General features: G+C 44.8%; 1 protein-coding gene across 1 annotated transcript; it reads left to right on the forward strand.

The window, feature by feature from the left end:
- Positions 1 to 169: 169 nt before the first annotated feature.
- Positions 170 to 2244, forward strand: MRFAP1 (Morf4 family associated protein 1). Its single transcript, XM_023519303.1, has 3 exons — positions 170 to 188; positions 307 to 741; positions 1239 to 2244. Exon 2 carries the CDS (start codon positions 345 to 347, stop codon positions 726 to 728), a length of 384 nt encoding a protein of 127 aa, XP_023375071.1. The 5' UTR covers positions 170 to 188; positions 307 to 344; the 3' UTR covers positions 729 to 741; positions 1239 to 2244.
- Positions 2245 to 15965: the final 13721 nt, after the last annotated feature.

The following is a 15965-nucleotide window of genomic DNA, read 5'->3' on the forward strand; positions in this document are numbered from 1 at the left end:
CCCGTGAGTGTCTGCGTGCGCGCGCGAGCAGCCGCAATGGAGCGCGCTTCATCGCCCTGACGGACGCGCGCGCGCCCGCCCCTCGCAGCCTGACCGTAAAGACGCTCGGTTATGTCGTGAAAGGAGCCGCAACGCCCAGAACGCTGGTTGACGACCGGGACTCCATTTTGCTCGCCGCTTCTCTGCTAGTAAGTCGCTTGTTTCCGTGTCTTCTCCGAGGGGAAAAGTTTAAAAAGGGTAAAAGTTTTATAGAGTATTCTGGAGTTTTGTTGCTAAACGTTGTGAGTGTCCGTTTTGTCTCTCTAGCAGACGTCGTGACCGCAGTTCCGAAGCAGCAGGAAAAGATGCGGCCCCTGGACATCGTCGAGCTGGCCGAGCCAGAGGAAGTGGAGGTGCTGGAGCCGGAGGAAGACTTCGAGCAGTTTCTGCTGCCCGTCATCAACGAGATGCGCGAGGATATCGCATCTCTCACCCGCGAGCACGGGCGGGCGTACATGCGGAACAGGAGCAAGTTGTGGGAGATGGACAATATGCTAATCCAAATAAAAACCCAAGTGGAGGCCTCGGAGGAGAGCGCCCTGAATCATCTTCAGAACCCAAACGATGGAGTCGAGGGCAGGGTGGCCAAGAGGTGCGAGAAGGCCGAGGAGAAGGCGAAGGAGATCGCGAAGATGGCAGAGATGTTGGTGGAGCTGGTCCGGCGGATAGAGAAGAGCGAGTCGTCGTGAAGCAGCCGTGGCGGTAGGCGGGGGACCCGCGCAAGCTGGCCGGGAGTCTCGGCAGTCTCCGTAAACGTGGTCCCTGGGGGAAATTAATAAAGATGCACATGGGATCGAAGGTGGGGGAAGGGAGTGTAAGAACACGCTTAGTTTTTAATTTTGAAGTGGATACCGTTTAAATGTCTTTATATTGCTAATTTGGAGAATCAAGGTTGGTTTGTTTTTTGCTTGATAACGTGTTTGGTTGTAAACTAAGGGATGATCAGTAGAATAATTACAGGACTGTAAACCTAAAGGTCGCTGAGGAAACAAAACCAGGCAAGCTAGACCGTCCAGCGGAGTGGGGGGCAGGGAAGATAAGTGGGTTTTCAGAGGGAAGGCCTTTGGACGGAAGACTGAAAGGATTCCAGTGGCATCCAGAAGAGATGGTGTCCTGCTTGGTTCAGTTGGTGAGGGTTCTGGGTTGTTATCTCTCAGGATTAACCACTTGATGATGAGTTTCTCCTAATTGTGCTTTAGGTATACAGCCAATGGATTCTGGTCAACTGATGGAGATTGGCTGACACCCTGGAGAAGCTGTAACCAGAGAGCCTTTGGTTTTCTCTTTTTTTCCTCTGTCTACACTCTGTCCTTCACTTACACTACGTTTCTGCTATGGTCTGTGGTTGATGACCTCAATATGAGTTTTTGATTGTTAAATGTTTTTGTTTGGGAAAGTAACTTTTGTTTGGGAAATGCTCTCACATGCAGGAATTAGGGCCTAGATTGTAAGCTCTTGCAGCAGTCACATTGTTCCTTGGCTTTGGTTGTTGTTTCTAAATTTTGAGGTGCTTTGCTCTTTCTTGTGTGACCTGATAGCTCCCTGGAACTTTGGGTCTGTGTGCAACACATGAGACTCAGAGTTGGAGTTCTCCAGCTCTGGAGGTGCTGAAGGAGCTCCGTTGATTCTAGAAGACAACCCCATGCAACAGCTGCTGAAGAAAGGACCAGATTTCAACTGGAAATGTGGATGGGGCTGATCTGGCTAGGCCTGATGAATCTGGAGAAGGGGTGGAGAATAGTATTGTCTGTATTTGGGAACTTTAATTTCTGTGTGAGACCAAAGGAGGAGAGATGTATTTTGTTCAAAATTTAAATTCTATGTGGTACACTATCTGACGTAATTGTCTGGTGAGTTTATTTGGACGACCTAACTCATCTTTATCTGACTTGAACTTAGAATGGGGGATGCAATCTTGATATTCTGTACAAGTTGATGTAATACCCTGATGCATTTCAAGGGATCCTGGGCATAAAATGGAAGAGATGTTTGTAAAATATCTTGAGGAGATGAAAGCATGGAATTGTCTGCATTGGACCCTAAACTGGACTGGGAAGAGGCATCTTTAAGGTTCATACATTGTCTAGCTGTAAGTTCATTTGAGTAGCAGACCTGACAAGTATTTGAGGTCAAAACCCTACCATGTTAAAAAAGAAAAAAAAAAAAAACTTACTATGTTAATAAAAGTATTCATTTGCTTGAAAAGACAAAAGACCTAAAAAGTTATTAAGAAATGTTACTACTTTAAGAATGAAATCAGCTTTCTCCTTGATTGTTCTCATTGCCAAATGGGAGGTGAACAACTTATGGTTTCTGAGGTGCTCAGTAAACCTTTAATCAAAGAAAATAACTATTTCTGTTTGCTATCCATGGGAACCAAGTGAGGAAGACCATACTTGGTACTTAGTGTAGGAAGGCATTGTATGTAATCTTGTGTCCAGGCCCTTACCCTCAGAGAGCCAAGTACTTCAGTCTTTCAAGTTAGAATATTATTTTCTGTCTCTGCACTGGGAATACAGCCATAAAGTAAAATAGGGTGGGGTGATAGACCACCCCTCTCACCTTCAGGAGTGAAGCACTTATCCTTTAGCTACTAGAAGTATGGCTAACTAATGACCCTCAGCTGGGTGGCCCTTTGTGGACAGTATCCGAAGAGAGATTCCTTAGCCAAAGTCTTGCCCCCTTTCCTAGGTGGCACACATCCATTGTCTTGGGCTGGAGGTCTAAGGTATCCCTATCCTTTCTACAATTTTTGAGAAACCTTTGAAGGGCATCTCAGTTTCAGAACTTCCTTATGGATCTGAAGCCTTTGTTCCAGGGGTCCTCAAACTTTTTAAACGGGGCTAGTTCACTGTCCCTTAGACTGTTGGAGGGCCGGACTGTGGGCCACGGGACAATTCGGCTGCTAAGCAGGACAGGCAGTGGCAGCAAAAACAACCAGCGGGCCGGATAAATGGCCTTGGCAGGCCATGTGTGGCCCTCAGACCATAGTTGGAGGAGCCCTGGGTGTTGTTTCTGCTCGACCTTGCATTTCTTTTCCACAGGCATTAATCTTTTTTTTTTTTTTTTTTTTGGAGACAGAGTCTCACTTTGTCACCCTCAGTAGAGTGTTGTGACATCACAGCTCACAGCAATATCCAGCTCTTTGGCTTAGGCAATTCTCTTGCCTCAGCCTCCTGAGTAGCTGGGACTACAGTTGCCCACCAGAACGCCCAACTATTTTTTGTTTGAGTTTGGCTGGGGCTGGATTTGAACCTGCCACCCTTGGTATATGGGGCTGGTGCCCTATTCACTGAGCCACAGGCACCACCGATCATTTTTTGTTTCTTTTTAAAAAAATGCATCTAATTTAAATCTTAGAGTCTGCATCCTGGGGAACCTAGTTGGTAGATAGAAATCTAACAGAAAACCGTATGTTGGCCAGGCACCGTGGTTCACACCTATAATCCTGGTACTTTGGGACACCAAGGCAGGAGGATCACTTGAGGCCAGGAGTTCAAGATCATCCTGAACAAAAATCTCTACAAAAAACATTTTAAAAATCAGCAGGGTGTGATGGTTTGCCCCTATAGTTCCAGCTATTTGGGAGGGTGAGGCAGGAGGATTACTCAAGCCCAGTTTTGAGGTTGCAGTGAGCTATAATGCCTCTGCACTCTCGGTGGCAGGGCAAGACTCTTGTCTCAAAAAAGAAAAAAAAAATACATATCACAAGCTTTAATATACTGCATCTTTGAAGAGCACTGTGGGGGAAGATCTAGGAAAGTTTCCAGAGCAAATAAGTGGTGAACTTGTCCTTGAAGGATGAGAACAGCTTCCCAGGTCAAAAAGAATGATAGGCACAAGAAACAGTGTAGAAATGTCAGAGGTTCAGCGTTTTCTGTGTAAGTTTCACACAGGAGAGAAATGGGTAGGATGGGATTAAGAGCCAAGAAACCACCACCACTAAAACACATGTTTGGTACTTTTGCCACAACTGAGAAATTTAACATTAGTAAGATAATACTAATGACTACAGACTTTATTGTGATGTCACCAGTTTTTTGCCGGTGCCCTTTTTCTGTTACTGGATACCATATTGCATTAGTTGATTTTTGCTTAGTTGATTTTTAAAATGGGTAACACAAGTGACAGAATTCAAAAGATCTGAAAGTGATCCTCTCCCTCAGCTTCCCAGTTCCCCTTACAGGAAACAACCATTTATAACAGGGGTCCTCAAACTTTTTAAATAGGGGGCCAGTTCACTGTCCCTCAGACCGTTGGCTGGCGGGACTGCAGGAGTCAGCTGCTAAGCAGGACAGGCAGTGGCGGCAAAAACACCTGGCAGGCCCGATAAATGTCCTCTGCGGGCCACAGTTTGAGGACGCCTGAATATTTCTTGGATTTCCTTACAAGTGTTATGTTCCAACTTACATGTAAATGTTTCCTCTTTTTTTTTTTTTAACATAGTGTGGGTAGCACAATATATAATCTGTTAACATTCTTTGCTTGCTTGTTTACCTAAAAATGTAGCTTGGAAGTATTTCCCTATCTAAGTAAACATCTAAATCTGCATTTTTTTTTTTTTGAGATGGAGCCTCAAGCTATCCCCCTGGGTAGAGTGCCGTGGCATCATGCTCACAGCAACCTCCAACTCCTGGGCTCAAGCGAGTCTCCTGCCTCAGCCTCCCAAGTAGCTGGGACTACAGGCGCCCGCCACAACGCCTGGCCATTTTTTGGTTGCAGCCATCATTGTTGTTTGGCAGGCCCGGGCTGGGGATTCGAACCCGCCACCTTAGGTGTATGTGGCTGGCGCCTTAACCGCTTGAGCCACAGGCGCAGAGCCTAAATCTGCATTTTTAATTGCTGTTGTTAAGGCTGCACAGTATTCAGTGTGCGGGTGATTTTTACAACCTTTGAAAACTTGTCTTTAAATTCTTTCCATTAAATCTTTAATTCTTCTTTCTTGTGATTCTTATCACAATTCTTATCACACTTGGCAGTGCAGCCACCAATTCCCAATTGCCCCAGCTCCTGAAGTTCACCCTCCTGGCTTGCTAGCAATTCTAGCAAACAGGAGCAAATTTAAGCAAAGAACCTGAGAGAGTCATTAAATTGGCTGGAGTTGTCATAATTTTTTATTAGAGTTCTGTGTATGTCCTGAACCTGGCACTCTGTCCCTTAGGTCACAGACACTGTGCAGAAAGGGTTCTCAGATGGTTCCTGACACTACAGGGGCCACCTCAAACTGGGACCTTTCTTTGCTCAGTATTATGGCATTTCAGATGTGACAAGTGTCCTCATCAAAGTGCTGTTACAGATGGAGGCATGAGGACTGTGAGAGCATTGAGATACCTCTTAACCTGGGAGGTCAAGAAGGGCATCAAGGAGGAGATAGAAAGGTATGTAACAGAAGTGCTGATGAGAAATGGAGGTGAAATATGGAGAATATTCAAAAACTGCTGGGCCCATGCTTGGTCAGAATTTGGCTGAAGAGACTGCAAAGCACAACAGAGGCATCTGGATGTTTCATCAGCTAAGATGACCCCATAGAAGAAAGCACATTTAATTCTGATGGGCATAATGGTAGAACTGGCAACAGCCAAGGACAAAATCCATATTTTGGGGGTGACTCTGAGTGAAGGGAAGGCCCTCCCAAGTTCCTAATCCTGGTGAAGACAAAACCTCAGAGCAGTGCTAGGCTGCCATGGAGTATGGGAGCAAGGAGACAGGAGGTGATTTCCAGTCATCCTGCTGCTTGCTGTCCATGATCGGAGGCTAACACTGGCTTGTCTCTGGGTTTCTTTCCAGCCTTGGCATTCTGTATGACTTGTAGCACTAAAGCTTTTCAGGAAAAAATGCTGTCAGGATCATTAGTGCTGTTCAAGTAAATTCCAATTCTCTGCCTTCTAGGCACATAGTAGAGTTGTATTTCCTGGCCCTTTTGTTGTTAGGGTGGCCACAAAACTAAATGGCCAATGAGTTGCAAAAAGCAACACCTGTCACATTCACGCTAGAACCTTCAAAGTGACACACTCTGAGCTCTCTCTTCCCTCTGACACAGGGACCAGCAACATTCAAGATGGTGGTTGATCATCACCCGTGTTTCTTTGATAGCATGGTTTCTCTGCCAATCTGTGATGAGCATGTAGCACAAAGAACCCTGGTTGTTTTAAGCCACTGAGACTTAGGGATTGTTTGATTTAACCTAGCCTAAGATGACTGATAGAGTTACTTTCATCCTTTCTTCCTTTCCTGGGATTTCACTGAAAGGGTTGTCCTTCTAAGGCCTATATCCTCATGTGTGATATCCTTCCCAATGCTGAGAAGCCTCGTCCAGCAGATAAATTCCTGTCTCATTCTTTCACTTGTAGCTCTTTGCGTTCTCTGCCCTTTGATGACTTTGACGTGAAGAAAGCCCACATTAAAATCCGTGGCCACCCTCCCTTCTAGGTAGTGGCTTGAGGTTCCACCATTCCCAGAGATAAATGAGGGTTTGTTACCCCACCTACCAATGTAGCCAGATAATTCTAAACCCATCCAGGTCTGCTTCAATCACTGCCCAAAATACATTAGACCCTTCCCTAGCCAATTATCATTTCCCTTCTGATCCAAATGATGCTCTATGGTACCTATTCCCTGATACATCCCCATCCTTTCCTCCTTCCTTCAAGCTCTCTATTCTGTGGTTAACAAAATCCTCCACTCTGTCATTCCCAAACTAATTCATATTATTCTTTGCCAACTTTTAACAGCTGAGAGTAGACTTCTCCCAAGCCTGGGCTGTCCTTCAGTCTTATTGGTGATGGTCCCTTGCAGCATTAAACTGCTGCGTGGTACAGACACAGATAAAGGGGACAACTGGGTTCATCAGGGCTACATTTTTGCCCAGAAAAAAAAGGGTTTAGGGTTTTGACAAAGGCGTTATTGCAATGCCGTACACAGTGGACTGTGTACTCTGAATAGATAAGTGGGGAGCAAGAGAGCAACTGCAGAAAGCTGGTAGAGTGAATTGAGGCCTCTGTGAAAGTAAAAAATAAGTGTTAGTGGTTGTAGTACAAGTGTCACTTGCAAGAAAGGGGATGTGGCAAAAAATAGAAGGGCTCACCAGTACTGTGAAGGTGGGGCAGCTTCACGGTGACAACAAACCCCAGTGGTGTGGAGGGTCTCTATGGACATGAGGAGGCCCAGGGATGGGAATGCTGGCTGTGTAAGCAAGGAACTGGCCTGGAATGATGGCAGGATGTGGGGTGCAGGGGAAAGCCAGGAACCAGGTCTGCAGTAAACAATGGGACCTCAGTGGAAGAGCTCCCCTGGAGGATGACAAAAGTGAGGAGAGGAAGTGAGCAGTGACCTTCAAGTACTCCAAAGGTGTGCCACTTTGAACAAGAGGGAAGTCAAGGAATGATGTGTGCGTAGCCAGGAGAGAACAGTGACCCAACACCTGATGCCCAAGGAACATAAGGACAATGAGTGGATTTCCCTTCATAGGCCTAGGACCAAATGGCACTGTTTTCTGGGGACTATCCAGCAAGCGGTGAGGTGAGGGAGGGTGTCTCCGAGAAGTCAGGTACATGCTGGCAACAGCTCACCAGATCCTTCAGGCCCCGCCATGAATGGGTGTGGGGGTAGAGGGGAGTAAAAAGCACTATTGGACACTTGTGGTAACAGCAGCCACCTAGACTGAGTGCTACTTGAGCCATCAATGGGAGAAACAGTGGAGAGAGGCATGATCAATTTAGTCCTGAATTCAGTCTCTTCTAGGGGTGATGGGCATGGCCTTGGTTTGACCACCATGAAGAGCCGAAGATGTAACAGCTGGATGTTGTCACTCAACTAAACTTCCTGCCTGCGGTGGCTTTTTTGAAAGAGATTTGAGAAGCCACCACTACTGGTCATTTGGGGCCTCACAGGGTTGAAAACAGTAGGGGTTCAGTATCCCAAGCCAAAATAGTTAAAAGAAATGGCTCCAGAAGAAGAAATCCCAGAGGCTCCAAAACTGGGGCCTAAGCCTTTTCAAGCATATTTGTTAAACGTTTCTCCAAATAGTGGGTGCCAGCCAAGTGGGCAAAGACCAGGTTGCAACTGTCACCTTCCTTCAAAGCCACTTGTTCCACATGGACAAGTAGGATAAGGACACAGCACAGAGACCAGTGGATAAAAAACTAGAGTCTTCACAAAAATTTTGGCTATGATCACTTGCACTTTGAGACTGACTAAAAGTAAACAAACAGGAAGCATCCTCAGGTTTTGAAGAAATTAGATCACCAATTAGATCCCAAGCCAGGTCTGCTAGAAACTGTAGTTGTTCAGGCCTTGAGGGAAGTCCTGAGCCCCGGCAGCTGCACCAGCAGGAAGGAGGCTTTGGGTGCTACAAAGTCCCCAGCACGGGGCACTCTTCATATATGGCCTCAGAAAATGGAACGAAGGTCTCCCTGAGGCAAAAGCTGGGGGCCCAGAGGAAAGAAGCAAAATAGCTCCTGGAGAGCAAACTAGATGTTAAATGCACTCACCTGCGAGTTTTTGCGCTTTCTGTGTGGTAGCTTTTTTTTTTTTTTTTGGAGACAAGGTCTTACTTTGTCACCCAGGCTGGAGTCCAGTGGCACAAGCACAGCTCACTGCAGCTTTGAACTTCCAGGCTCAAGTGATCTTCCTGCTTCAATCACTCTAGTAGCTGGGACTATAGAGAGCCACCATGCCTGGCTGATATTTTTAAAGTTTTTTGTAGAGATGGAGTTTTGCCATGTTGCCTAGGCTGGTCTGTGGCTTTTGATGACTCCCATAGCCTATAGATATCAAGTGTTTCCATTCTTCCCTTTTTTGAATAGAAGTTGTGGTGGGTGGTAGGGCAGCGCCTGGTGGGTGGTATGGTGCAGGCTCAAGGAATAGAGTGCCAGCCCCATATGCCAAAGGTGGCTTCAAACCCAGCCCCAGCCAAAAAAAATGTAAAAAAAAAAAAAAGTTGTGGTGGTGGTGTTATCATTTTAGAGACAAGGTCTTACTTTGTTGCTCAGGCTGGAGGGCAGTGGCATCATCATAGCTCACTGCAGCCTCAAATTCCTAGGCTCAAGTGATCCTTCTGCCTCAGCCTCCTAAGTAGCTGGACTACCGGCATGTGTTATCATGCCCAGCTAATTTTTAAAGATTTCCAGTGACAAGATTTGCTTATGTTGACCAGGCTGATCTCAAACTCTTGACCTTAAGCAGTCCTCCTGCTGTGGCTTCCCAAAGCTCTGGAATTATAGGTGTGAGCTACAGCACACAGCCTGAATAAGAAAGTTTTGTACAATTGTCTAATTCTGACTTCTTGCCATGTGGAATTCTACTTAAAGAAGTTCACAACATGATAACTAGCTTCCTGCAGAGGGCATAATCCCAGAGAGAGAATGCCCACATGAGGGCTATAGTATTTTTATAACTTCGTATTACAAAGGATACTTCTTCCCTTCTGCTGTACTTAATAGGAGCAAGTTCAGCCTACACCCCTAGGAGAGGGGAATTAAGCTACACCCATGGAAGAGAAGAATAGCAAAGAATTTGTGGACATAGTTTTTTAAACCCACCACAACTATTGTCATTACATCCCAATCATATGATGTTTTTGAAACTTCACAGATTCAAAAGTATCTAAGTTTCCAGCATTAATAAGTTTCTATTCTAACATCTGAATTCTGGAGATTAATAGTAAAAAAATGAAAATAATAAAAAAGAGTTTCTAGAATTCTGAGGCTTCTAGAAAAAGAATTTCTGAGAATCAGTAGTGTTTCTCTTTACCAGAAACAAAGAGGAAATATATTTTCTAAAAGTTACAATTTATTTAAATTTATTTATTTATTTGGCTGGAGCTGGGTTTGAACCTGCCACCTCTGGCATATGGGGCTGGTGCCCTACTCCTTTGAGCCACAGGCACCACCCAAAGGTACAATTTATAACAAAATTTTAAAAACTGTAATGGTGTATTTATCTCCTAAGGCTGCTATTAACAAACTGCTATAAACTAAGTGGCTTAAGACAATAGAAATTTATTCTGGAGTCAAGTTCAGGAGTCATGAATTCTGAAATCAAGGTGTAAGTAGGGCTATGCACTCTCTGAAAGATCTAGGAAAGAATCTTTCCTTGACTTTTCCTAGCTTCTGGTGCTTGTTAGGATCCTTGGCATTCCTTGGCTTATAGCTGCAGCAGTCCACTCTGTCTCCATTGTCACATGGCTTACTTCCCTGTCCCTGTGTCTTCACATGACCTTCACATAAGGACATCAATCATTGCCTTCAGGGCTTACTCTGACCCAGTATAGTCTCATCTTAACTAATCCTATCTGGAAAGACCCTATTTTCAAAAAGGTCACATTCTGAGGTGCTGGGTGGACATAAATTTTTGAGGCATGCTATTCAATCCAGTATAAATAGTAACTTGGAAAATTTTAACATATGTTAAAATGTTAATATATGTGATACCTTTATGCACAAAATTATAAAAATTAGATTGAAATTCATTAAAGGACAACTAAATAGATTTGACAAAATTAGTAGTTTACTTCTTCTCCAAAGTGATCCGGTAAGTCAATACAATCCCAATAAAAATCTCAGCAGGTGGGTCTTTTTGGACTGTTTTGGTTGAACTTAAAAAAAAACCAAAACAACTAATTCAACATTTAGATAGATAAGCAGAAGAGCCAGGACATTCTGAGGAAGCAGGTAGGGAGACTTGCCATTTTTAAGTGAATATCTATGCTTATTATAAAGCTAATAGTAATTAATTCAAGGTAGTAATGGCCCATAAGTAGAGTCCATAGGGACAGAGTAAACAGCCCAGATCCAGACATGAACAAATCCAGACTCAACACATGACAGATGTCACACTGTAGACCAGACAGAGTGGATAAAATACTCGGTATGTAGGGCTGGGATGACTGGCTATATATGTGGGGGAAACTGCAAAAGGATCCTTGCCTCAAACATCACAAAAATCACATTTCCAGATTAACCCACAAATATGAAAAACTAAGCACTGAATATTTCAGAGAATATAAAGGAAAATATCTATTATATCAGGGTGGAAAAGGATTTCTTAAAACAAGATAAAAAGAAACAAGGCATAAAAGAAAACTTCATATTTTGTCTTCATCAAAACTACAATCTTTTTTTTTTTTTTGAGACAGAGCCTCAAGCTGTCCCCCTGGGTAGAGTGCCGTGGCATTACAGCTCACAGCAACCTCCAACTCCTGGGCTCAAGCGAGTCTCCTGCCTCCGCCTCCCAAGTAGCTGGGACCACAGGCGCCCGCCACAACGCCTGGCTATTTTTTGGTTGCAGCCATCATTGTTGTTTTGGCGGGTCCGGGCTGGGGATTCGAACCTGCCACCTTAGGTGTACGTGGCTGGCGCCTTAGCCGGTTGAGCTATAGGCGCCAAGCCCAAAACTACAATCTTAATGTTGATAGCAGCACTATTTCATAAAAATGGCAAGTCTCCCTACCTGCTTCTTCAGGAATGTCCTGGCTCTTCTGCTTATCTATCTAAATTTTGAATTAGTTTTTTTTTTTTTAAGTTCAACCAAAATAGTCAAAAAAGACCCACTGGATGAGATTTTTATTGGGATTATATTGACTTACCAGATCACTTTGGAGAAAAAGTGAAATACTAATTTTACTGTAGCCTAAGGTGGAAACAGCACAAATAGCCATCAGCAGATGAATGGATAAACAAATTGTGGACTACATGTACAATGAAATATTCAACCACAGAATTTGGATGAATCCAAAAAATACTATGCTAAATAAAACATCATATGATTTTTTTTATATAATGTTATAGACAGAACTATGTACACTCCCAAATTCATGTGTTGATGCCCTAGTCCCTAATGTGACTGTATTTTGAGATAGGGCCCGAAACCAGGTAACTGAGGTTAAGTGAGTTCATAAGGGTGGGGTCCCAATCCAGTATGAGATTGGGATGTGCATACATAAAGAAAAGGCCATCTTTAAGCCAAGGAGAGACACCCCAGGAGGCTAAAATACATAGGGAATATTTTGCAAAATGTTAATGAATATTTTGTAAATAAAAGTACATTTAGGGCTGAATGAACCTAGATGAGGCTGCTGGAGGAGAAGAGCCCATGCAGGAGACCCAGCTCTCCTTTTCCTGCCATCTGAGCTGAGGCCCCTTTTGGGCCTGTGAGTGAGACCATCTTGGACGATTAGCCTCAGCTGAACTGCCCCAGGCCAAAATAACTGCCTGGCCAGCCCTTAGAATCATAAGAAATAATAAATTGTCATTATATTAAGCCACACACCCCCCAAAAAAAGTACATTTAGGTACAATTTCCCATTTTCCCTATGTATGGTGACCTTTAGGGTGCCTTTTGGGGCACCCAATAGAGAGAGCTGGTGGTTGTGCAACATTGTGAATATACAAAATGTCACTTAATTATACGCTTTAAAGTGGTTAAGTATATGTTACATGGATTTCACCTCAACTTTAATAAAAGCTAGACAATCAAATTCATAAAGAAAATAGAATAGTAGTTGAAAGTAGAATAGTAATTGCCAGGGACTGGAGGGAGGAGAAATGGGAGTTAGTAATTTAATGGGGACAGAGCTTCAGTTTCAGAAGATGAAAAAGTTCTGGAGATAGTGTGATGGTGAACATTTAAATAGTTAAAATGGTAAGTTTACATTAAATATATTTCACCACAATAAATTTTTAAACCAAAATGTTATTTAACAAGGGAACCATAATCAAAATGAAAAGTAGAGCGCAGCGCCGGACCCATATACCGAGGGTGGTGGGTTCAAACATGGCCCTGGCCAAATTGCAACAAAAAAATAGCCAGGGGTTGTGGCAGGTGCCTGTAGTCCCAGCTTCTCGGGAGGCTGAGGCAAGGGAATCCCCTAAACCCAGGGTTTGGAGGTTGCTGGGAGCTCTGGGACGCCAGGGCACTCTACTGAGGGCAATAAAATGAAACTATGTCTCTTAAAAAAAAAAAAAGAAAGAAAGAAAGAAAAGTTGGCTCGGCGCCTATAGTTCAACCGGCTAAGGCGCCAGCCACGTACACCTAAGGTGGCGGGTTCGAATCCCCAGCCCGGACCCACCAAACAACAAAAAACAACACAAAAAAAAAAAAAAAAAAAAAAATAGCCGGGCGTTGTGGCGGGCGCCTGTGGTCCCAGCTACTTGGCAGGCGGAGGCAGGAGACTCGCTTGAGCCCAGGAGTTGGAGGTTGCTGTGAGCTGTAATGCCACGGCACTCTACCCAGGGGGACAGCTTGAGGCTCTGTCTCAAAAAAAAAAAAAAAAAGAAAGAAAGAAAAGTTGAGCTACAGAATGTAAAATGTTCTTAATTTTTCTATAAACCTAAAATTGTTCTAAAAAATAAAGTATGTTTTTTGAAAAACAAGTCTCAACTAGGAGAAAATATTTGCAAGAAACAATCTGGAGGGGGAAAAATGGGAATCCAAAATGTATAAAAACAAAGGCCAGAAGAACACAGGCAGAGGGAAGCTTTGAGGGTCTTGATCCGGTTTCACCCATTCCTATGCTCACCACTGGCTTTGTGTTATGTGTTCTGCAGAAAAGCTTCAAGTGTCCTACTGCTACTGTAACAAAGTACCACCAACTCTGCAGCTCAAAACAAATTACAACTCTTGTAAAAAAGTCAGAAGTCCAGATTGGCTTAACCCAGTGGTTCTCAACCTATGGGTTGTGACCCCTTTGGGGGTGGAACAACCCTTTCACAGGGGTCACCTAAATACATCCTGCATATCAGATATTTACACTACGATTCATAACAGTAGCAAAATTACAGTTATGAAGTGGCAACAAAAATAATTTTATGGTTGGGGGTCACCATAACATGAGGAACTGTATAGGGTTGAGGCATTACGAAGGTTGAGAACCACTAGCTTAACAGGTTTCTCTTCTCTGGGTGTCACAGGTCAAAATCAAGGTTATCAGTAAACTCCAAAGCCACAGAACCCCTGTGGCTGTAGAAGTGAAGTCCTGTTCCCTTCCTGGTGGTCAGCTGGGGTTCACTTTAGCTCCTGCATCTCAGAACCAGTAGTTTGACTAGTTTGTCAAATGCTTCTCGTGCTTTAATTTGTCCAAAATCTCCCAGCCAACGATTATGGAACTGGGGTCCAAATCCCCCACATCTCAGAGTCAGCACAGGCAGGTAGGTACCACCATCTCACGCTTAGAATAGCTCTGATTTCTTCCACTAAATTTCTCTTCTATCTTCCTTTTTCTTCTGCTTTCCTTTTCTCTCTCTCTCTGACTCTAGCCCAAGAACGTTCTTCACTTTTTTGTTTCATTTCCTGCTTCAATTTTAAGGATTCAGTGATTAGACTGACCCCACCTCCAGGCTAATCACCCTACTTTAAGACCTTTTTTTTGAGACAGAGTCTCAAGCTATTGCCCTGGGTAGAGTGCTGTGACATTATAGCTCACAGCAACCTCCACCTCTTGGGCTCAAACAATCCTCTTACCTCAGTTTTTCTATTTTAGTACAGAAGGAGTCTTGCTTTTGCTCAGGCTGGTCTCAAATTCATCTCTCAAGCAATCCACCCGCCTCGACCTCCCACAGATTATCGGCGTGAGCCACCGCCCCCTGCCTACTTTAAGACTCTTTGGCTGGACACCCGTAGCACAGTGGATACGTAGCCCACCACGTACACTGAGGATGGCGGGTTCGAACACGCCCTGGGCCAGCTAAATAATAATGACAACTGCAACAAAAAAGTACCTGAGAGTTGTGGCGGGCACCTGTTGTCCCAGCTACTTGGGAGGCTGAGGCAAGAGAATCGTTTAAGCCCAAGAGTTTGAGGTTGCTGTGAGCTGTGATGCCATGTCAGTCTACCAAGGGCCACATAGTAAGACAGTGTCTCAAAAATAAATAAATAAAATAGAAAAAAGACTCTTAACTTTAATTACCTCATCTAATGTCCCTTTTGCCAGGTAATATGTATTCCTTATTACAAAATACATAATTTATAATATGGGTTGCCGGGATTAAGACAGGACACCTATAGGAGTCATTCTGCTGCTCTAGAGGTGATGCCACCCAACTCCACTAAGCACCGGTGATGACATTGAGGCCGAGACGACCATCTTCAAGCAGTTATCTGATTTCCCCAAAGTCTTCAGGCCAGTGACTTGTGAAGCTAATCCCACCTTGTATCCTTCCGACACTGTCCTCAACCGCTGCACTGTTTGGTCCACCGATAATTGTAGTAACAACACTTGTATCTGCGGGTGCTTTACCAAGTTAACACCTTGCCTCACCTCAATGAGTCCTCTCAATGACAGTGACAGGTCTTCAGAATTGGACTGCCAGCTCCAAGTGACCACTGGAAAACTGAGTCTTAAACCTGAGGCACTTCTGCAGAGTCCCCGGAGCTTTCCACTAGGCGTGTGATATACCCACTTTCCCCGGCCAGATCGCACACGTTGGGGTAAAATAACGCACTGAGCCCCTTCCTGGCAGCCGACCCTGCAGAGATGTGGGGACACAGACTCTACTCTCAAACAACTACCTCTTCTGGGAAACGCCGCAGTCTGGTAAAGACGGTGCTTTCAACACCTCCCCGGACCATCTACTCTGTTCCAGGCCAGCCGAGCCCACCCCAGAGAGGCGAGAAGGGGTGAGGGGCAGCCGCGGGTTCCGTGGCCCTATTTCTGATGTGGAAAAATCACTTGGAATTCGGATTTAAAACGCACGCCATGGAATCCCGTTTGGAGTGCGGTACCCGCCTACAGACGTGGCCTCAGAGCCCAGGTGGGCTAGAGCACCACACGACTGCGCCTGCGCGGTCCAGGAGCCCGCCTGAGACTCACCCCACCCCTACCCGGGGCCTGAGCGAGGCGGCGCGTGGGCGTGGCCGAAAGGGGTCGGCGTCGGTCCGCAAGAGGGTCTGCAAAGGCGCAGAGCGCGGGTAACAGCCAGGGAGCCATTTTG

Source organism: Otolemur garnettii, unplaced genomic scaffold (genome assembly GCF_000181295.1).
Source record: "Otolemur garnettii isolate 467f Iridium unplaced genomic scaffold, OtoGar3 scaffold00171, whole genome shotgun sequence".
NCBI classification, from domain to species: domain Eukaryota; kingdom Metazoa; phylum Chordata; class Mammalia; order Primates; family Galagidae; genus Otolemur; species Otolemur garnettii.

Bases quoted from the DNA above. Each gene is read 5' to 3' on its own strand.
- MRFAP1 (XM_023519303.1), top strand. From the start codon at position 345: ATGCGGCCCCTGGACATCGTCGAGCTGGCCGAGCCAGAGGAAGTGGAG.